Genomic DNA, 22322 nt, shown 5'->3' with positions numbered 1-22322 from the left:
ATCCTTATATTTTTTTCTATTAAAAATTCGAAACTGCAGAACTGTTTAAAATGACTAATTTTTAAGTTATATACATAACATAGGCCAGGCGTGATGGCTCATGCCTGTAATCCCAGGACTTTGGGAGGCCGAGGCCAGTGGTTTTCTTGAGCTCAGGAGTTTGAGACCAGCCTGAGCAACATGGCAAAACCCTGTCTCTGCAAAGAAGTGCCAAAATTAGTCAGGCTTGGTAGTATGTGCCTTTAGTTCCAGATACTTGGGAGACTAAAGTGGAAGGATCACTTGAGCCTGCAAGGTGGAGGTTGCAGTGAGCCAAGATCACCCCGCTGCCCTCCAGCCTCTGGGTGACAGAGGGAGGCCCTGTCTCAAAAAAAAAAAAAAAAAAAAATGTGTCTGTGTGTGTGTATGTGTATGTATATATGGTATGCAAATTTATATATATTTATATATAGATATATATACACAAACAGACACACACACAATTTTTGCTCAATTTCACATGATCCTGAGTGAATTTGTAATAAGTGAATTTGTAATGCAGTTTTTCCTCCTTCTTTATTTTCATTGTAGCTGTATACAAAAACAAAATTTGTTTATGGTCCACAAATTCAAAGAATGAAGAGGCTTGTATAGTTGAAATCCTACCTGTTCTAGTCCTCTTCTTTAAAATAAACCAATCTGAGCAGTTTAATCTACTTTGCAGCAATATTTCTTCTTAGAATGTCAGATTATTTAAATTTTAGCAGTGATTCTCTTAGTCCACAAACACAAATGTTGAGAATGTAATGTTCTTGACTTTTCTGTAACTCTGTTTAATTTTTCTGTCCCCCATTCTGGGACAGGTAGAAACTTTCATCTCAGACAATTCATAGACTCTGCTCTCAGTGTAGATTTGAATTCTGATTGTCACATACTGTCTTTGTGATATTAGTCAGATTACCACACCTTTCTGTACCTTAGTTTCCTCATCTGTAAAGTGGAAATAATATTGCTTAACCCAGAGGGTGGTTCTTAAAATTTGATGAGTTTATGTACTAAGCATTTATAACTGTGCCTGGCACACGATGAGGTCTTAATCGATATTAGCTATTATTTATGTAAATATATAGAAAGGATACATTTCCACAGAAAATGTTTTGGCAATTTCTCAATTTAGTGCATGTAAATCTTATTCTTTCTGAAAGCTGAGTAGGATTTTATTGATTGGATTTAACATAATTATCTAACCAATACACTATTGATGGTCATTTAGATTGTTTCTAAGTTTTTTATTAGAACCACCTGCACTTGCAAGGTATATCCTTATTCATATATCTTTGCAAATTTCTGGGTGTTTCTTCTAGATAAATTCCTACACTTAGTATAACTACACTTAGTTAAGAGGACTTTCTTTCTTTCTTTCTTTCTTTCTTTCTTTCTTTCTTTCTTTCTTTCTTTCTTTCTTTCTTTCCTCTCTTCTCTTTCCTCCCTCCCTCCCCTCCCTCCCTCCCTCCCTCCCTCCTCTTTCTTTCTTTCTTTCTTTCTTTCTTTCTTTCTTTCTTTCTTTCTTTCTTTCTTTCTTTCTTTCTTTCTTTCTTTCCTTCCTTCCTTCCTTCCTTCCTTCCTTCCTTCCTTCCTTCCTTCCTTCTTTCTTTGTTTCTTTCTTTCTTTCTTTCTCTCCTTCCTTCCTTCCTTTTCTTTCTTTCTGTCTGTCTGTCTGTCTCTCTGTCTGTCTGTCTGTCTGTCTGTCTTGCTCTATTGCCCAGGCTGGAGTGCGGTGGCACGATCTCGGCTCACTGCAAGCTCCGCCTCCTGGGTTCACGCCATTCTCCTGCCTCAGCCTCCCGAGTAGCTGGGACTGCAGGCACCCGCCACCACGCCCAGCTAATTTTTTGTATTTTTAGTAGAGATAGGGTTTCACCGTGTTAGCCAGGATGGTCTCAATCTCCTGACCTCGTGATCCACCCGCCTCGGCCTCCCAAAGTGCTGGGATTACAGGCATGAGCCACCGCGCCCGGCCAAGAGGACTTCTTTCTTAACTAAGAAACTAAGATTTCTTAGTTAAGAGGTAGTTTAATTTTAGAAGTAATACCACCAAAAAGTTGTATTAATATGCATAATATGCCTAATTTCTCATTCAGTCTTGAGTACTGAGCTTTGGGTATTATTCACGTGTGAAGTAGAGGTATGGGTGATGAGGTATATATATTTATATTTATATTTTATTACATAATATTATAAATATTATAAATATATATCTAGCAGGTAGCTCCACTTTACTCGTATCTTCCATACACCTTGAGATTGAGATATGGAATCATTTTGCATCCCTTTAGCTCTCAAACTTGCTTCTTTTGGGGGTTACTTTCCTAATAAAAAGGCATGACCATCCACCCCACTGTTCAGTGTAGCACCTGAAAATCCTTGACAATTTTTTCTCCCTTGCTTTCACTTAAAATTAATTTACCTTCTTCTATATCTGGAAGTTATGCATTTTAATAATGAAACATGGGTTAAGATGATCCTTGCCCATAGAACCACTCTCTTTTAAATATTCTACTACCAAACTTCTTAATTACTGTCCTTCCTTCCAGACTGGCTCTCATTCAATCAGTTATCCTCATCTTGGTTCGAATTATATTTCTTAAAGGCAAATATTCTTGTGATTTCATAATTTTAAAAATTTCTTAGCTGCCTCTTGCTTGCAGGAGAAAATCTAAGGTGCAATAATACATACATGTGATCTGGCCCTGGTTTCTTCTCCAGCTTCATCTCACACCATGACACCATCATCTTTCCCTCCCCTCTACCCTCCATAGTGAACCAGAAGAGAACCTTCTCACCACCACAGATCTTAGCTAAAAATTATCTCTGCCTGGAAGCTTCTTCTGACTCCTTGTCTAAGCCAAGTCTGCTTTAAGTCTCCAGTGTACAAAATCCCTCTAGACTGTATGTGCTCTGAGAATATGAAATATGTCTGTCCAGTTTAGCACAGTATCCCCAGGACCTAACTTGATAAGTGTTTGATGAATGGACATATATATAGGGGGAATGAATAACATCAAAGGGTTGCCTGCCATAAGAATAAAGGGAAGAACCAATGACTATGCCTGAAGAAGAGATCAGTGTGACAGAATTAAGTAGCAGACATAGAGACTTTTTGTGGAATTAGGAAAAAGAAACAGAAACAAAGAGACACTTGTGGAAAATGTCTTATAGGCTTTGAAAACAACTATTTGGCAGGTATAACATTAGTGTTTCCTTGCACCTCACTAGCAAGGGAAAATATACTTTTACATCTTCCGAAAGAAGAAGGGAGACAATTTATATAAAAATGGCTAACTTAAAAACCTGATTCAATATCAGTAATGCAGTAGTGACTTTAACACTTCCAAGTTGTGACATTCTTCCAATAACCTGTCCAAAAGCTTGTGAGGCAAAGAATGATCTGATATTTAGGCAAGAGGCACTGTATATAGTGTGACAGTTCAGAATTTTAGAAAATTAAATATTTATTTTAAAGAAAATGACTTTAATTGTAAATGACAAAATGTGTTTGCTAAACTGTCCCCAAATTTTTAGTGATGTCAAATTTGGTGAAGAGGGCAGTCTGAAAATGACAAAATACATAACCAGTCTTATTATGGGATTTCAGAAAGCCACTGAACATCTCACTCTTAGATTTTCTTGTCTTCACTATAGCTGTGGCTATATGTGTATACCTAGAGATATACCAGAAAAAAAAATCAACAAGAAGATTAGGGTTCAAAAGTAAAAATGTTAAGTCTAATATGAAAATTACAGAAAAAAATTCATTTTTTCTGTTTATTTTTAAAACTAAATATCTAAAGATAATATGATTTGAGGATTTATTTTCTGTAAATCAGAAGTTACATTTCTCCTTTTCTGTAAACTGAAACAACATTTTAAACCATGACACAGTATGTTATCTCAGAAGTATTCACTGAATCCAAGGAGGAACTTTTGAACTTGTTAAACGCCAAATGATTTCCAGAATATTTTTAAAGCTGTCTGTTTTTCTAGATATTTAATAGTCATCATAGGCATCAAAGGCAGTCATCAAAGGCAGCATACAGCAGAAAAGAAAGTCATCTACAAAGAAATTTCCAGTCATCTACAAATAAAATATACTATATTTTTCAGAGCTTTGAAAGCTAACTGTAGAACATCTCATTTTTTTTACAAGATTACAAACTTTAAAAAATGTACATACGGAATTTATGTCATAGAAAAATCAAACAGTTGGCTGTGTTACACGATATAAACACTGTTATTGCAAAATCTTTATTAGAGGGGACTTTGCCTGAATTATTTCATTGTCCTCTTCCTTGTGATGAGGCTTACATTAATAATTGATTATTGTGGTAACCCCATCAGAGAAGGAAGATGGATTGGCTTATAGTGTCAGCACAGATGGAGAGAAGATAAATTACAGAGGTATTTAGGGGCAACTTGGGGGTTATATGTGTGTTTGGAGTGGAGGTAAGAACCCAGAGGTATCAAGGAAGACTCCCACATACATCTGGGCAATGATAGTGCCATTTACTGCACCTTGGCTTATAAACTCCAGCAACACAGAGCAGCTTCTAGAGTGTAGGTGAGTGTGAAAGGATGTTAGGCTGGGCAGGGAGCAAGGACCAAATCTTAAACAATTATTTGCTATGTCAGCTCCTGGCAGTTCACCCTGTAGGCTACGGATACTGCAATTGGTAGGTTTTCAGCTGAAGATTGTCGTGATCATAGTATTTGGAGTGACAGTGTAGAGAGAACAGAAGAATGGCAAACAATTAGACTATTATAATAGTGGCATGAGGGAAAGCAGGTACCTGGGGAGTTGAAGATTTTAAGGAAATATCTAACAGAATTTAAATCCAGTTGGCTGAGGGCTTGAGGGAGCCTGGGCAGGATTGAAGGACTCTTAGGTTTCTGGTTTCTATAACTGGGTAAATGCCAAGACAGCTGAGAAAGGGGATATAGGAAATAAGACATTCATTTCCATTGCTTAATTAATAAGGTCAGTTGTTTATACTCCATTAAAGAGACATTTTGAGAAATAATAAAATAATCTTGTTGAGTCTGTGCTTTTTTTCACATTAAGAAGCTTTTTTTTTTTTTTTTTTTTTTTTTTTGAGACAGAGTCTCTCGCTCTGTCACCAGGCTGGAGTACAGCAGCGTGATCTCTGCTCACTGCAAGCTCCACCTCCTGGGTTCAAGCAATTCTCCTGCCTCAGCCTCCTGAGTAGCTGGGACTACAGGCACCCGCCACTATGCCCAGCTAATTTTTTGTATTTTTTGTAGAGATGGGGTTTCACCATGTTAGCCAGGATGGTCTCCATCTCCTGACCTCGTGATCCACCCACCTCAGCCTCCTAAAGTGCTGGGATTATAGGCGTGAGCCACTGTGCCCAGCCAAGAATCTTTTAAATCATAGAACTTAGAGAGGATCCCAGAAACCATGAATTCTCCTACTTATTTTATTGACGAAAATACCAAGGACCAGGGCCGGGCACAGTGGCTCACGCCTGTAATCCCAGCACTTTGGGAGGACGAGGTGGGTGGATCACGAGGTCAGGAGATCGAGACCATGGTGAAACCCCGTCTCTACTAAAAATACAAAAAATTAGCCAGGCGTGGTGGCGGGCGCCTGTAGTCCCAGCTGCTCGGAGAGGCTGAGGCAGGAGAATGGCGTGAACCCGGGAGGCGGAGCTTGCAGTGAGCCGAGATCGCGCCACTGCACTCCAGCCTGGGCGACAGAGCGAGACTCCGTCTCAAAAAAAAAAAAAAAAAACAAAGAAAGAAAATACCAAGGACCAAAGATTGAGTCACCAATGCAGCTAGTGACAGAACCAGAGCTAGAAAATTAGACTTATGTCCTTAGTCTCAAGTTCTTCTTCCATACTAATTTACCCTCAAGCAGTCAAAAGATGTTCAACACATAACATCCTCTTAATAAATGTGCAATGTTAGCTTAGGAAGGGATTTTGCTATCCACCAGAGAGAAATAAAATGTAATTGGTCTAGTCAATTCCTTATGGGTCTTTAAGAGAGTATAATTTTTAAAATAAATTATTTGTGCCATTAAAAAACATGTGAATTGATGTGATTTGCACTCAGAGTCAGTTACTATATTAATCTGCCTAAAATTGTCCTGCCTAGTAGTCAGTAAAAATATTTTTAAAGCGGTAGCCTTATCAGTTTTCTATCTGTAGCCCTCTCAAATACACCTTAGGAACACCACTTTTTTAGGAACAGGGCCACAATAAAAATAAAAAGTGTAAATTTTTCAGAGATGTTCATAGATTACCATTCATAATAGTAAAATATTATAAGCATTTTGAATGAATGAATGAATAAGCAAACTATTCTGCATCACTAAAGTTGAACATTATGTAGCCATTTCAATTATTCTGTGGATTATGAGGTATGTAGAGCTGTATGTAAACAATGTGCCTGACAGAAAGTATGACATGTATGCAGAAGACATCAATCTAAACATATCAGTGAATGTGTTGGAAAGGTTAATAAGTTAGAGTGCCACAGATAAATACAGTTATATTTATTTTTGAATATTTGTTTTGTCTTTCCTCCTTTTTTTAGTTGTAAAATAAGAGAAATGTTTTCATAAAATCATTTTGCAACTTCTACTTCCAGCAAATATGGAAACTAGGTAACAAAAACATTCTGCAATCTCAGAGTACCTAGAATAGTTGGATGCAATGTGCCATCCTTTTCCCTTCCTCTCAGGAATGGAAGGAACTTTAGTGCAGAGTGGTTAGTAAGCAAGCCCTGAAACTACAGCTGTCCTCAGGATATTCATAGACACCAAGCATCTAGATAAAGACTTAGGTTTGCAAGCTCTTGTGGGAAGAAGACTCAGACAAAATAGTTTTGTTGAAAATAATTTACTGTGAGACGATTCTGAAATTCTTCAATTTGTGTTATAAAATAGAATCATACATCTCTAATGAACTTTGTTTTAATTAGGTGAGAACATCTTTAATTATATTTTATTTTAATATTTATAAGCAATACTTATTCAATTAAAGATGTTTCCCATATTAGTTATAGCATTTTAATTTTTCCAAATTTAAAATGGGTTGATACTATGTTCAAGAGATAGTAAAACATAATTAGGAGTTCAAACTGTGTAACAGTGAAGACCCAGGTTTGAACCTGGTTTTACCATCTATGCTAGTTTGTGTGATCCAAGTCAGGTTACTTAACCTACTCAGGCTTCAATTTCTACATCTTGAATTAATATTTGTTTCTCAGAGGGTTGTTGTCAAAATTAAATAATATAATCCCTGAAAAACTAGCATTTAACATAATGCTAAGCCCATAGCATATATGTACCTAATGATTATTATCTATTAAAGTGATAGAAGAGGAGATTTAAATTATTAGCATAATTTTTTTTTTCTTTTTTTTTTTGAGACGGAGTCTTGCTCTGTTGCCCAGGCTGGAGTGCAGTGGCGCAATCTCAGCTCACTGCAAGCTCCACCTCCCAGGTTCATGCCATTCTCCTGCCTCAGCCTCTCCGAGTAGCTGGGAGTACAGGTGCCCGCCACCACGCCCGGCTAAATTTTTGTATTTTTAGTAGAGACGGGGTTTCACCGTGGTCTCGATCTCCTGACCTCGTGATCCGCCCGCCTCAGCCTCCCAAAGTGCTGGGATTACAGGCGTGAGCCACCGTGCCCGGCCAGCATAAATTATACAGTATAAAATGTTGGCTTTATTAGGCACTCTGTTAAAGTATTGTCACATTTAACATGGAAAAAAATAAAATGGCTTATATATGTACCTTCTGTTTTTTTTGTATTCTTATTCCAGAATCATAATCATTAGTCCATAATATCATATTTTGGAAAGATTTGTTTTTTTCTAAAAGAAATTTATTATAGTATAGTTTGTCTAGAATAAAAATGAACTATGGTAAGTATATAATTCCAAGATTTTTAATAAGTTTACAGAGTTGTGCAGTCATCATCACAATCCCATTTTAGGACATTTTTGTCACCCCAAAAAGGTCTCTCATGCCTGTTTGCAGTCAAAGGAACTGTCATATTTGCAGAGTATTGGGGTATGATTTTTACTCCTGGACCTTTCTTACTTTATACTTTGTTTAAGTGTATTAGGGCATAAAGTCTAGGATGAAGCTGAGAAGATTTTGAGGTCAGAAGGAATCAGGAGACCAGGTTTGGGTATTATCTCCATAGGGACAACATGAAAATACCAGAAGCCAAACTAGGCAGAAATAGAACTGACTAGACCTTGGAAGGTGGCAAACGAAATCAAGGCAATTGAACTTATGGATAAGTGGGAATAGGCCAGGAAAGGAAATAAAGCACATTGGACTTTGCTTATTTAAAGGTCATGTAATAGTACCCGGAAAATTTGAATTAAAACAAGAATAGGGCTAAATAAAGGATGTACATAAAAAAGAGGTTTCAATGGTTTAGAAAGTACAAGTAAGAACTTGCGAACTAAAAAGTGGAATAGCAGAAGCCACTGTGATCTGAACCAATAAACACATTTTCTTAGAGGGGGAATTTTCAGCAGAAATGAACGTTATTTCTTTTTTCCTATTAGCATCATTTTTCACAGAGCTAATAAATGGCAGAATCAACTTTTGATCACAACACTCTTTGATTCTAACATTTTCATGAAACCATATTTTTTTTTTTTTTTTTTTTTTGAGATGGAGTTTTGCTCTGTTGCCTTCGCTGGAGTGCAGTGGGGCGATCTTGGCTCACTGCAACCTCCGCCTCCCAGGTTCAAGCAATTCTCCTATCTCAGCCTCCTGAGTAGCTGGGACTGCAGGTGCATGCTGCCACACCTGGCTAATTTTTTGTATTTTAGTAGAGGCAGGGTTTTACTATGTTTCCCAGGCTGGCCTCGACCTCCTGAGCTCAGGCAAGCTGCCCACTTCGGCCTCCCAAAATGCTGGGATTACAGATGTGAGCCACTGCACCCCACCCAAAACTGTGATTTTTTTAAAACAGGAGTAAAGGTAAATATCAGTTTAAGTACAGATCATATAACTCATTTAATTATATAAGTGAAATCCAAAAGAGGTAAAATACTGTTTTGTTTTGTTTTTTTTTTCTAATTCTTTTCTCCAAACCCCACTTCCGGTAGAAAATGGAAAGGGTGCACTGGGGAAAGCAGAGAGGCATGAAGCCCGTTATTAAACCATGTGAGACCAGAAGGGTATATTTAAGTGCACTAAAGTGTAAATTTTCTTTGGTGATCCATATTATTTTCTTCTCAGTCAGAACTGAGAGCATATATATCCCTTCCTCTGGATTCAAGAGACCACATTTTTTTTTTACAAGTAGTATTTGAGCTAGAAAAATATAAGTGGAAATAGTTCTAGATTTTTTTCCTCTGGACACTTAATTCTGCCACAGGAGAAGAGACACACCACTCTAAGTCATTTTTCCCTAAACTCACCAATCCTAATCCCCTTCTGTTCATGCCCCACCTTCCCTGTCTTTTCCTTCTTGTTTTCCTCCTTGCCTGTTAATCATCTCTCATCTATATTTTTTAATGGCTCCACTGTGCAAAGTAGTAGCTTGGTTGAGCAAACAGATTAAGGAGTGGAGGTAGCAATGGAGTGGGAAGGGAAAGGATGGATAAGTAACAGAGTAAGTCCCACAATGTGCTCTTGTGGTCAAGGAGTTAAGGAAAATAAATTATATTTCTCTTCTTGTCTGCCTCCTGCCATCTTCAAACCCTAATCATAAGCCAAGGACTTCAATATCTGAGAGTATTAATTATCTTGCAATAGATAAGTTTAAGTACAGAGGTATGGAGACCAGTTTGTGAGCTATTACAATAATCCTAGTGGTAGAAATGATGGGGTGGTTGCAATGAGTGTAGAAATAAGTGGTTGGATTCTGAGTATATTTTGAAGGAAAAGGCAAGACTTTATGAAAAGTTGGATGAAAGATAAGAGACAAAGAGTCATAGACAGTGCTAAATGGACCTGCCATAATCTAAGGTGGGGAAGAGTGCAAAGGAGCTGGGTGTTGAAAGTGGGGAGCAGATCTCGGGATCAGTTTGGGACAGGTTAAGCTGGAGCTGTAAACAGGAGAGCTTTTGTTTTCATTGGAGTTCAGGGGGAAAGTCTAGGCTAGAGATGGAGATTTGGAAATGATTAGTGCAACATGTGTGTTTAAACCATGAGATTACTTAGGAGGGACACATGGATAAAAGAGTTCCAAGAACTGAGTCTTGGAGCAAGAGGATAGGAAAATAAGGAAGACCAGGAAAAAGGGACTGGGACAAATATATACTCAGGAATTTATAAGTCCTTGTTTTAATTGTATTTTGGTTAGCAATTAGAGCTTATGAATGTGAATGTTACTTCATTATGCGCTTTATATTTTTTTCACATCTCCAAAATATGACGTGGATAGTAACAACATACACACACACAAACATGTGAGGATGGGGATGTAGGTGTGCATCCTAACAAAAATAATATTAAATATATTATATTACCTTATTTAAATGAATATGTTAAAGTATATAGTACACTTTAATTCACTCTCTCAATAGAAAAGTATTATGAAACTAATTTCAATTTTCATTATTTGTGATTTGCAATACTATCTATATTCTATAAAATATTTTGTCCAAGTAAATATTTTGCCTTTCTTCCAGAGTCGTCTGATTGATCGTTGACAGAAGTGTTTGGATCCAGTTTAAATTTAATACTACTATAAAATAGAGTTTAGTTATATTCTTTTTATCTAGATAATTAAATTATACTTATTTCCCATTTAAGAAGCTATAACTGTTAAAATACATGACATGTTTAAAGAGTAAGGCACTGAATAGGTAGATAAAATTTATGTATACTTAAAATTAGTTTGTGAGTGGCGATTTTTTTTCCATACCATACTATTTCATCCCTTCATCCTGGACACCAACGTTGGCTTTTATTACGGAAAATGAATCTTTCAGCCTCACTAGGTGAGGTGCTCATCAGTAAAAAGACTTCCTCAGAACAACTGATGCCTGCTACATAACTCTGCTCCAAAAGAGACTGGATTAGGAGAAAGAGGCAGGAGTTAGGATTATGTCCCATCATGGTGATTGAAGAATGTTTTGGGAAGAGGAAAGGGAATATATTGGGAGGGAAAAGATGAAATTATGATGAAAAAGGTTAGGAGAGCAAACACTGGTAATGAGGAGGGAACCAAAGCAACTTGTGTGAATAAGATGGGGTGTAAAAGTAGCCTTGTAAAAGGTGCTAAGAAAATTTGAATACCTTAGGAAGGAACTTTTATGAGAGTCCTTGTGTAGCATGATCAAGGGTTTAGAGGGGATCTCAGTCAAAACAATGGCAGGGTATCTCTAAAGATGCTCCGTCCCTGTGTCAGTATCTCTGGAGGCGCTTGTCACAAATGCTACAGCCTACTAAAGCAGAATCTCTTAGCAGATGTTGCCAAGGAATCTGCATTTTTTTCAGTAAACATTGAGGCCGTGTCCTCATCCCCAAGGAAATCTTATTGTGACTGCTAAAATTTGAGCACCATTCAACTAGGGCATAAGTAAAGAACATGTGCAGAATAAATATTAGAACTGTGTGAATTAGAATAGAATGGAGTGGAGACTGTCAGGGAATTTGATAATGAAAGTAGTAATATTCAGGAAAATAGTAACAGTGAACTTCTGGGAAAGAATAATAGTAAAGAAGGAAGGCAATAGTGATAGGAGTAAAATGGAATGGATAGAAGTGAGTGTATGAGAGGCCAGAGAAGACACATTCAGAAAGCAGTCATGTGTTTTTTTCCAATTCTGTGAAGAAAGTCATTGGTAGCTTGATGGGGATGGCGTTGAATCTATAAATTACCTTGGGTAGTGGGGAGGGATAGCATTAGGAGATATACCTAATGTAAATGATGAGTTAATGGATGCAGCACACCAACATGGCACACATATACATATGTATCAAACCTGCACATTGTGCACATGTACCCTAGAATTTAAAGTATAATAATAATAATAAAAGAAAGCAGTCATGTGAAGAGAGAGATGGAAGAAGACCCCACAAGGCGATGAGCATTCTAGCTTTCCAAAGGCTAAGCCACGGGAAGCCTGTAAATAGCCATAAGAGGACACAGGAAGCGACCTCTGATGACAGGATAGCAGACCTGCAAAGAGGGATCCCATAGCAGTGACCACATGACTCTGCACTGGGTCTGTAAGTAGGTCTTGCTTTCTGCTCTCGGAGCTGCTGAATACCAAACGTTGTTCAAATTCTGGTGACACATCTGTATCTTTCGAGAATCATTTTCTTTACAAAAATAATGTGGAGCTGTTTGATTTATTAAAGTCTGTTACGGATTAAACTTTATATCCAGCCTGAGTTCATGATTTCTTTTGTAAAGTCCTTAGTATACTCCTGCATGAGATCTGTCTCAACCACTCAAGAAGCCAGAAAGAGACATAGCGAATTGGCTAGGACTACTGTTTCCTTTCCCCTCCTCGCAATTGTTTTTTTTTTTTTTCATTTACTTTAACTTGCGTTAAGACATATATAATAGCAAATTAAGGTATGTGTTATTTGAAGCCCCTCACTTCTGACATTTAAAAGTCTACAAGTAAACTTGTAATGCATTTCTTAGCCTTCATAAATCTGACACCTTCATAAATCTGATATGTTCATTGACTTCTTGTTCAATCTTCTGAATAGCCCAAGCCTCAAAGGGCATCTCTTTTAATCTTTTGCTAAATAAGCAAATAAATAAAATAGGAATATTCATTATATGTTTGCAAAAAAAATTGTTTCCTTAAAGATTCTGATAATTTTCCCCTGAAAAATCATCAGTGTGAGAGGAATAGGACAGATAATGCTTCCTAATGGCAGTTTTTCTTAGTGGTGTCTGAGGTTTCAAGATGAGAGATAAAATTATGGAACTTAAATAATTGAGCTGATAAAAATGTAGTAGACATATTCAGTAAATAACATCGACTGCAAAGTTTTTTGAAAAAATGTCTTGACATTTGGGTATAATGGGATGTAAGCAAGTTTACACCAATCTTGTGCATGCATGAGCCATTACTTCCCTCTTCTTTCCTTCTGGCAACTGTTTTGCTGTTTTGCGGCTTTCCTGCTGAAATGCCTCTTCCTAATGAAATGGATCAAAGATTCCTTCACTCTAAAGAATCCCTGCTCCCATAATGTGCTTGACTAGTTCCTAGATAATGATTATAAAAGTCAATAATTCTCAAGCCCGTAATCCCAGAACTTTGCGAGGCTAAGAGGGGAGGATGGCTGGAGGCTAGGCATTCAAGACCAGTCTATGCAAACATAGTAAGACCTAGTATCAATGAAAATATTTTTTTTTAATTTAATCAGGTGTGGTGGCTTGTACCTGTAGTCCCAGCTACTCAAGAGGCTGAGGCGGGAGGATCATCGCCGACCAAGAGTTAGATGATGTAGTGGACTCTGATTGTGCCACTGTACTACAGACTGGGTGACAGAGTGAGATCCTGTCTCTCTCAAAAAAAAAAAAGTCAATAATTCTCTAGTTAATAATCAGTCTTAGAGTTCTTTGTATGTTAAATGGAAAGCCATAAGAAGAAAAAGTGTCATGATAAAATAACACATGAAATAGCATTCTGCTACTAATGTCCTTTTTCTATCCAATAAATTTGTCCATGTGCCCACCTGACATTAATTAATTTTCTCCTCATTTCTCAGCTATTAAAATTTACTTCCTCCACACCCCTCACCTAGTAACATGGGGGGAAACGTTAGGTAGTAAGTATTGAATGCTATTTATGTGCCAAGCACAATTTTAGGCACTTCATATGAATGACTTCTAATGTTACACACCTCATAGAATTGTTTAGATGATTATTCCCACTTCCCTGGTGAGGAAGAAGGCTGCCCGAAGTCACCCAGCTAGTTAGTGGCAAACGAGGATTTAAGTTGAGATTGGCTTGAATCTTTTCCCACTGGCTTATGTGGCCTCAAGTTCATTAGAAATTAATAGTAATACTAAATTGTTTTGAATACTAATACTTGACATGATTACATATATGTTATTAATCTTCCCAGTGTTTTAGCAAAACAAGATTACCTAGTTTTAAAAAGTATTTTTGTCACTTGACATAAAAATTGCTAGTGCATTATTAAAAATCTCTTAGGACAGTTCTTATCAATAGGAAAGGGTGATACTTGGAGTTCTGTTTATCATTTGCCATCTGATATTAAGGGCTGAACATTCATTATGCTTTTGGTGTAACTTATTTTTATCTTTGTTGTTGCAGTACTGGATACCAGTTTATTTACTATTCACCTGAAAACACAGCCAAAGCAAAGGAAGTTCTCAGCAACATCAATCAACTACAACCTCTTATAGCAACCCATGCAGACCTACTGCTTAATTCTGCAAGCCAGCATTCTCCAGACAGCTTGAAGAATTCTTTAAAGATGCTTTCAGAAAAAGTAAGATCCAAATCATCACTATAGTTGGGAAAATGAAATACTCAAATTCCCATTGGTCTGGCTTTCTGCATATATTGCCTTTCATAGCATCTGGAAATGTAAAATAGAGTAGGTTAAAAAGTAAGCTTCAAAGTATTGCCACAGGATCAAAATGAATTGGCCTCATTCTCTGTTCAAATCTTACTGAGCACTCTTTTTTTTTTCTTAGTAGGAAATGAAACCTGTTATTGGTTGGTATATATCTTCTCTTTTCCTTGGCATCTTTCATTTTCTTTGGTTTATGGTCTTATTAAGTGAATTAAATTAGATTTTGAAAATTACTTTATTTTCCTCTGGTGATCACCTAATTTTTATGCATATAAAACTTTACATTTGAATGGGAATGCCACTTCATTTGAAGGCAGAACTTTGATGTGGATTTACATCAGTCTGTATGGGGTACTTCCTCTGCCTCAGTTTGCTCTCTACAGCATTATTTACTGAGGAGAGGTTCCAAAAATTTCCAAATGTGTTAGTTATTTGAAAAGCAGTATAATCTAAGCCTTAGTTTTTCCAAAGGTGACTTGTTCCTTTATCTGCAGAAAGGAGAGCTAGTCTGGCATGGGGTAGACACTCAATATCAACTTCCAGAACTAATGAGGGCAGCTAGCTGTGTGATAGACAGAAAGCTGAGATAGAAAAAGACAAGTGACAGTTGATTTTCAATGTAAAACCAGTGTCCACTTCCAATGTGTGCATCCTTCACCTCTGCATTTTAAGGAGATCATGTAATTTTTTATGAGACACTTTCAATAAATATGCCGTTGAAGAAACTGACCAAAGAAAATTCTCATAATTGTAGAGTAAGACAAAAGTGTAGTATTCCACCTCTCTGAAGAACAGATTCATAGAAACCTGGATCTTATGTATGTCCATACTTTTTATTCAGGTATGTTAATTTATAATAATATCTTATGCTTATTTAACATTGCAGTTTATACATTTTTATATGTTATTCTCATAGGAGAAAACATACCTATTTTCATGAAAAAATAGTATCTATTCAGAAAGTTCGAGTGAATTGTCTAATAAATTAAAAAGCGAAAACCCAAACTCATTGTCAGGCCTCTGAGCCCAAGCTAAGCCATCATATCCCCTGTGACCTGCACGTACACATCCAGATGGCTGGTTCCTGCCTTAACTGATGACATTCTACCACAAAAGAAGTGAAAATGGCCTGTTCCTGCCTTAACTGATGACATTGTCTTTTGAAATTCCTTCTCCTGGTTCATCCTGGCTCAAAAGCTCCCCTACTGAGCACCTTGTGAACCCCACTCCTGCCTGCCAGAGAACAACCCCCCTTTTTCCTTTACCTACCCAAATCCTATAAAACGGCCCCACCCCTATCTCCCTTCGCTGACTCTCTTTTCAGACTCAGCCCACCTGCACCCAGGTGAAATAAACAGCCATGTTGCTCACACAAAGCCTGTTTGGTGGTCTCTTCGCACGGATGCGTATGAAACTCAGAACTTCCAGTTCAAAATGCAGCATTCCTTCCATGCCAGAACACATGCCTCCATCATGAAAAGAGAGGAAAATATTGACCCAAATTTTGCAAGTACTTACTTTGTGTCAAATAGGGCAAGGGGCTTCACACTTTATGTCATTTTATTTAATCATCAGAATTATGGAGAACACATTATCTTCATTTCACACAGAAAAAGGCTAAAGCTCAGAGAAATTTTAGAAATGTGAAAAGTCATGCAGCTAGAGTCAAATACAGGATTCAAACAAAACCTGGGTTCAAACCCAGATCTGGATGACTCCAGAATGGAAGTTCTTTCTAGCGTCCTCTGTCTAATATATAGATTTTGACATTTCCTTATTTAAAAGTTTTTTTAAAAATTTTTGTTAGACAAATGCCTTAGTAACACCTAAGTATTCTGATATTCAATAAGTATGTTTTTCTGGCTAGGGAAAAAGAAAAAAGAGGCGGTTGTTGCATACAGCAAAATAATATAATTTCATTTTGGTTCATTTCTTTTTTGGATTTATAGATGAGGTGAGGTTTTCCTGGGTTCACCTAAGCTGAAAATTTTAGCGAATAGCACACCATTGCAGTGATTACAGAGCAGTATTTATATTCTTCTTGTGCACTGGGCAGGAATTTGTCATTTCATACATCATTTACAACTTGCTGCAGTGATTTTGGTGGTGGTGGGAGGTTAGGATGGGCATTTTCTGCTCCTTGAATCCAGCATTGCTCCAACTTTTTCCCCTATGTTTTCTCTTTTCTACTGAGTAGACAAGCTTAGTCGACTAATAAATCTCTCAGTCCTTAAAACTAGGAGGATCTTTTTTTAAGTTAAGTTTGCAAGCCATGCATTCTTTTAAGAATTCATGACTGGAATTTCAAAGAATTATCTAAGTTAACAGTTTTGTATAGTCTATGAGCGCTGTTAGTAGCTCATGGTTTAGAACAAAGTATGATCCACGAATTCAGGTATGAAAGAGAGAGAGTTGCAGTGGTATTCTAAATTTAAATATAATTGAATATTAGTGAGATATAAGCTTTAAAAGTTCTGTTTTTAAGTTTTGGGCTTGTTGTATACTATGGATTATAAAATAAAAATGTTTACTTCATGGTTAGTCCCCTGGTTTCCTTTACTGATTCTGAACTGGCGTGTTTGGAAAATAGGTACCTAGTGTTGTTTTCTGAGGGACTTATCCATATAGCATATTCAAGACATTAAGGAGTTATCTATATTCATGCTTATCAGGGAAATGTGAAGGTTTTATAGCCTTTGAGCACCTGAACATGGAAGAGTTTACTGTCGTAGACTTGGGGCACCTGGGGAAGGCTGAGGGCAGCCCAGGGCAGTGAAGAAGGAGGTATTCTATTTTGTAAAGAGATGGCATCTCTCCTCTTAGGTAAGCCATTGCATCTCAAGACAATAGCCATGAAATCATTATCAATTAAACATATAGTCTGGGGGAAAAACAAGTGGCAACAGAAAAATTCAACTTGCTGAGAGGGCATATTCCAGGAGTCTTTGAGTAGGCAATATTTGTAGATCCAAAGGCAACTTACATCATCTCAACTGCTAGTGAGAACCAAGGCACATGGATAGGGCTCCCCAGCCAAAATTCCATCCATCTAAACACTATTGGTAGAGACAAATACACACAATTTATAAACTAAAAATAATTCCTGAATTCATACTATTTGACAGTCACTGTGCTCAACACAAAAGGTAGAAAAATGGAGTAAAACAGAGGCCTGTTCTTCCCAGGAACTCCAAGAGTCGATAGTAGTGGTTATGATGATGATGAAGTGACAGTAATAGCTAGCATTTATTGGTGGCTTAATAACTCTGAGATACTCTTATAAGTGCTTCAGTTTTCAGAGTTCCATGAGGTGGATAATATTATTTTAACATTTAGTCTTCCTAATTCTATGAAGTAAGTATTGTGAGTAGCCTTAGTTTACACAGTTGAGGAAACTGAGGCAGAGAAATATTAAATTTACTCACAATCACACACCTTGTGTTTCTGGCTCCAGATTCTGTGAGCCTGACCAGTATACTACATCTTCAGATTGCTATATGGATGCTTGTACATAGGACTAAGGAAACAAATGTGGGGGCAGGGAAGGAGTACTACTAAAATTTCACAAAAATCAATACTTTTGATGTTTCATGTTCTAATATGCACAAACTCAATTAAATTGTATCATAATTTTAACATTCTTGGCATGCCTTCTTATGGATAATTGGATTTGGTTGTTGCATATTAGTTCATGAAAATATTAAAGAAATAGTATAATCTTATGGTGTAAGAATCTAACAAAAGGCAAGCTGAGTTTATCTGAATAATTCCAACAAAAAAGGCAAAAGATAGACCAAAATTTTAACATACAGTATGAACGGTTAATAATAGAATGAGATAAAACTGCATTTCCTTTTTTCTCAGACTAAAAGTATGCAATTCTATGAAGAAAAAAAATACAAGGAATAGATAAAATAAATTCAAACTAAAATAAATAATGTTTTTAAAGGCCTGAATGTGGACAGTGTTTAGGTATCTCTCGTAGCTCAGAAATCTGTGTGATATTAGTGTTCAAACACCCATCACTTTCTCTATTCCATTGAGATTGATAGACCTTGTTTAGAAAGTCATTATTATCCTGCTTATCAAAAAGCACTATTGAGCACTTAATTATGTGTGGTATTGTACTTGATGCTATATGACAAATACTACATAGATATGGCCCTTAATTTTTACAACCTAAGAATTTAAAAGAATGGGGTGTTTTACAATATTGCATTTGTTAAATAGTTAAATAATGGCTTTTATTACAAATGTTAGAGGCTATACTCACAGCATATTTGAGAAATTCTCGTAGCTTATAATTCCTACTATTCTTTCAAGCCCAATATACTATACGAAAACATTCTATTGTATTCAAAGAAAAATAAAAACTATTGTATTCTGAAACATATACAATCAGGATGTTTTCAAGCAATATTGTTTTCTGTAATAGCAATGCCAGGCAGCTAGTGTGCTAAAAAGTTGAAGATACACATAATAGAGAGAAGAATGTTATGTTGATTATTTAAGACTGAGAATAACTTTTTTATTGTTTATTCATTGTAACCACGTCTAGGTCTGTCTCAGTCCCAAACTGTGGGAAAGAACTTAATGGGTAGAAATTTTGTTTTTTTAAGGTTGGTGAAAGTATGTATTAGGAGTCTAAGAAAACTTGAGAATAAATGGTTTAGATGAAAATGAAATTTCAGGATAGAACTTATGTTGCTGTTTTTCATAATTGCCTTTAAATGGTATTTAATTGGTGAAATAAGTGATAGTGTACAGTAAACAAAATTTATTAGAAAATTGTACAATAAGAAAAATAAAGATAAGAATGTAAGATAATATTGACAATGAGACTATATATAAAATTTATGGAATCAGAACTTCTGCTGTTTTTGATGGAGTAACATGGACCCTCCCACCTTAAACAACAAGAAAGTGGAAAAATGTAGACATAATGGTTTTTAAGCACTGGAAAATAGGTAACAAATTATGTGATCCTTGTAACTATCTAGATTTCTTCCTAGGGCAGTTCCTAGGCTGTAGCAAAAAGGAACCTAAACACTATCTTCTCAAGGTGAAGAGACAGAAATTAGAGCTTGGGAGGCCAAGACTGCTGGAATTCACAGAGCAGAGTACCAGAGAGGAAGGAGCTTCACACAGAAGGAACCCTGGAGATCTGTAAATGAGTGCCTTTAACTCTTTATGAGTACCAATCTATGTATGCATGAGAATAAGCTACCCATGTCCACAGAAATAAATATTAGGAATAAGCTTATAAAGCAATTCCTGGTGGTCACACAGGCCCGGTAATAGTTTATCTTTCCACCAGTAAAGTGGTAAGACCTTTTAATACACCGGGAATTGAGTAAAGTCCTCAGAAGTGTATGGCCCTAGTAGTGGGAGTAAATTAGTCTTAGATTAGAGACTGCTGTTAGCCTACCCTAACAAGGTTTGAAAACAAGGCTTGAAAGGATCCCACTGATTCCGAGTAATTTTACTTTGCTATAGAAAATCCAACATTATTTAAAGGAATGCAATAAAATCTGACAGCCAAGAATATAAAGTCAAAATGCCTGCCATCCAAAAAGCACATACTAAGCATGCAATGAAGCAGGAAAAAATGATCCATGACTAGAAGAAAAATCAAGGAATATAAACAGAAATGACTAAAAAAGGAAGAGAGGGAAGCATAAAAATATTGGCAGAAATCATGGTCAAAGTTTTTCAAAATTTAATGAAACTACAGACCCAAGAAGCTCAATATACTCCACACAGAATAAATATAGAGAAATAAACTGAAGTACATCATAATCAAGTTGCTGAAAAACAGAGACAGAACATTGTGAAAACAACCAAGACATAATAGAAAAAAAAGGCACAAGTTTCTCTGACATTCACCAACAAGAATGATAGCAGACTTCTTATTAGGCTTTATGCAAGCCAGAAGAAAATAAAGTCACATCCTCAAGCTACTGAAAAAAAAAAAAAAAAAAAATCCTGCTGACTCTCAGAAATAAAGGTGAAATGGAGACCATTTCAGGCAAACAAAAGCTGAGAAATTTCATAACAGATTTGTACTACAACAAATCATAAAGGAAAGTCTTCAGGAAGAAGGAAATGATACCAGGAGATATTTGAATGTACACAAAAGAATAGGCAATGCCAAAAATGGTAAATATGTGAATAGATTTTTTATTAATTCAAATATGTTTCTTATATATATTTACTCTTCCAAATAAAAATAATACCAATGTATTATGTCCTTTGTAACATACTAGTGTAGCAAAGGCATAAAGTTCAGTGGAATAGAGAATCTAGAAATAAACCAACACATATATGTTCAAATAACTAGACAAAAGCACAGCAGAAATTCATTAGGAAAACAGTATCTTTTAAAAAAAATTAATGTTAATTTCCAGGATACATGTGCAGGATGTGCAGGTTTGTTACATAGGTAAACGTGTGCCACGGTGGTTTGCAGCATCTATCAACCCATCACCTAGGTATTAAGCACTGCATGCATTAGCTATTTATCCTGATACTCTCCCTCCCTACCATACCATCATCCCAAAGGCCCCAGTATGTTTTGTTCCCCTCTCTGTGTCCATGTGTTCTCATTGTTCAACTCCCACTTATAAGTGAGAACATGTAGTGTTTGGTTTTCTGTTTCTGTGTGTGTTTGCTGAGGATAATGGCTTCTAGCTCCATCCATGTCCCTGCAAAGGACATGATCTTGTTCCTTTTTATAACTGTATAGTATTCCATGGTGTGCATGTAGTACATTTTCTTTATCCAGTCTATCACTGATGGGCATTTGGGTTGATTCCATGTCTTTGCTATTGTGAATAGTGCTGCAATGAACATACATGAGCATGTATCTTTATTATAGAATGATTTATATTCCTTTGGGTAGATACCCAGTAATGAGATTGCTGGGTCAGATGGTATTTCTGGTTCTAGGTCTTTGAGTAATTGCCACACTACTGTCTTCTATAATGGTTGAACTAATTTACATTCTCTCCAACAGTATAAAAGTGTTCCTATTTCTCCACAGCCTCACCTCCATCTGTTGTTTCTTGACTTTTTAATAATCACCATTCTGACTGGCATGAGACAGTATCTCATTGTGGTTTTGACTTGCATTTCTCTAACGATCAGTGATGTTGAGCTTTTTGATATCTGTTTATTGGCCACATAAATGTCTCTTTTGAGAAGAGTCTGTTCGTGTACTTTGCCCACTTTTAATGTGGTTGCTTTTTTCTTGTAAATTTGTTTAAGTTCCTTGTAGATTCTGGATATTAGACCTTTGTCAGATGGATAGACTGCAAAAATTTTCTCCCACTCTGTAGGTGGTCTGTTTACTCTGTTGATAGTTTCTTACGTTGTTCAGAAGCTCTTTAGTATAATTAGACCTCATTTGTTAGCTTTTGCTTTTGTTGCAATTGCTTTTGGTGATTTCATCATAAAATCTTTGCCTATGCCTATGTCCTGAATGGTATTGCTTAGATTTTCTTTTAGGGTTTTTATAGTTTTGGGTTTTACATTTAAATCTTTAATCTATCTTGAGTTAGTTTTTGTAAAAGGTGTAAGGAAGGTGTCCAGTTTCAATTTTCTGCATGTGGCTAGCCAGAGGAAAACAGTATCTTCTCAACATACTTTGCAGAAACAATTGGATATCCATGAGCAACAAAAAGAACAATTAAGTTTACCTCATACATATATAAAATTTAACTCAAAATAGATCATAAACCTTAATGTACAGTGTAAAAGAATAAAAGCA

At 36.4% G+C, this 22322-nt stretch overlaps 1 protein-coding gene across 13 annotated transcripts in view; it reads left to right on the top strand.

Moving 5' to 3' along the window:
* Positions 1 to 22322, top strand: part of INPP4B (inositol polyphosphate-4-phosphatase type II B) — an 849925-nt gene that overhangs the window by 677095 nt on the left and 150508 nt on the right. For all 13 annotated transcript variants that reach the window (XM_063637640.1, XM_055276001.2, XM_063637634.1 and 10 more), the window contains one exon: positions 14290 to 14467. In XM_063637640.1, the coding sequence (XP_063493710.1) occupies positions 14290 to 14467 (178 nt within the window). The remainder of the gene's footprint in view (positions 1 to 14289; positions 14468 to 22322) is intronic.

The sequence above is a fragment of the Symphalangus syndactylus genome, chromosome 4 (assembly GCF_028878055.3).
Source record: "Symphalangus syndactylus isolate Jambi chromosome 4, NHGRI_mSymSyn1-v2.1_pri, whole genome shotgun sequence".
Classification (NCBI taxonomy): Eukaryota; Metazoa; Chordata; class Mammalia; order Primates; family Hylobatidae; genus Symphalangus; species Symphalangus syndactylus.
This window is presented reverse-complemented; position numbering and strand designations above follow the sequence as displayed.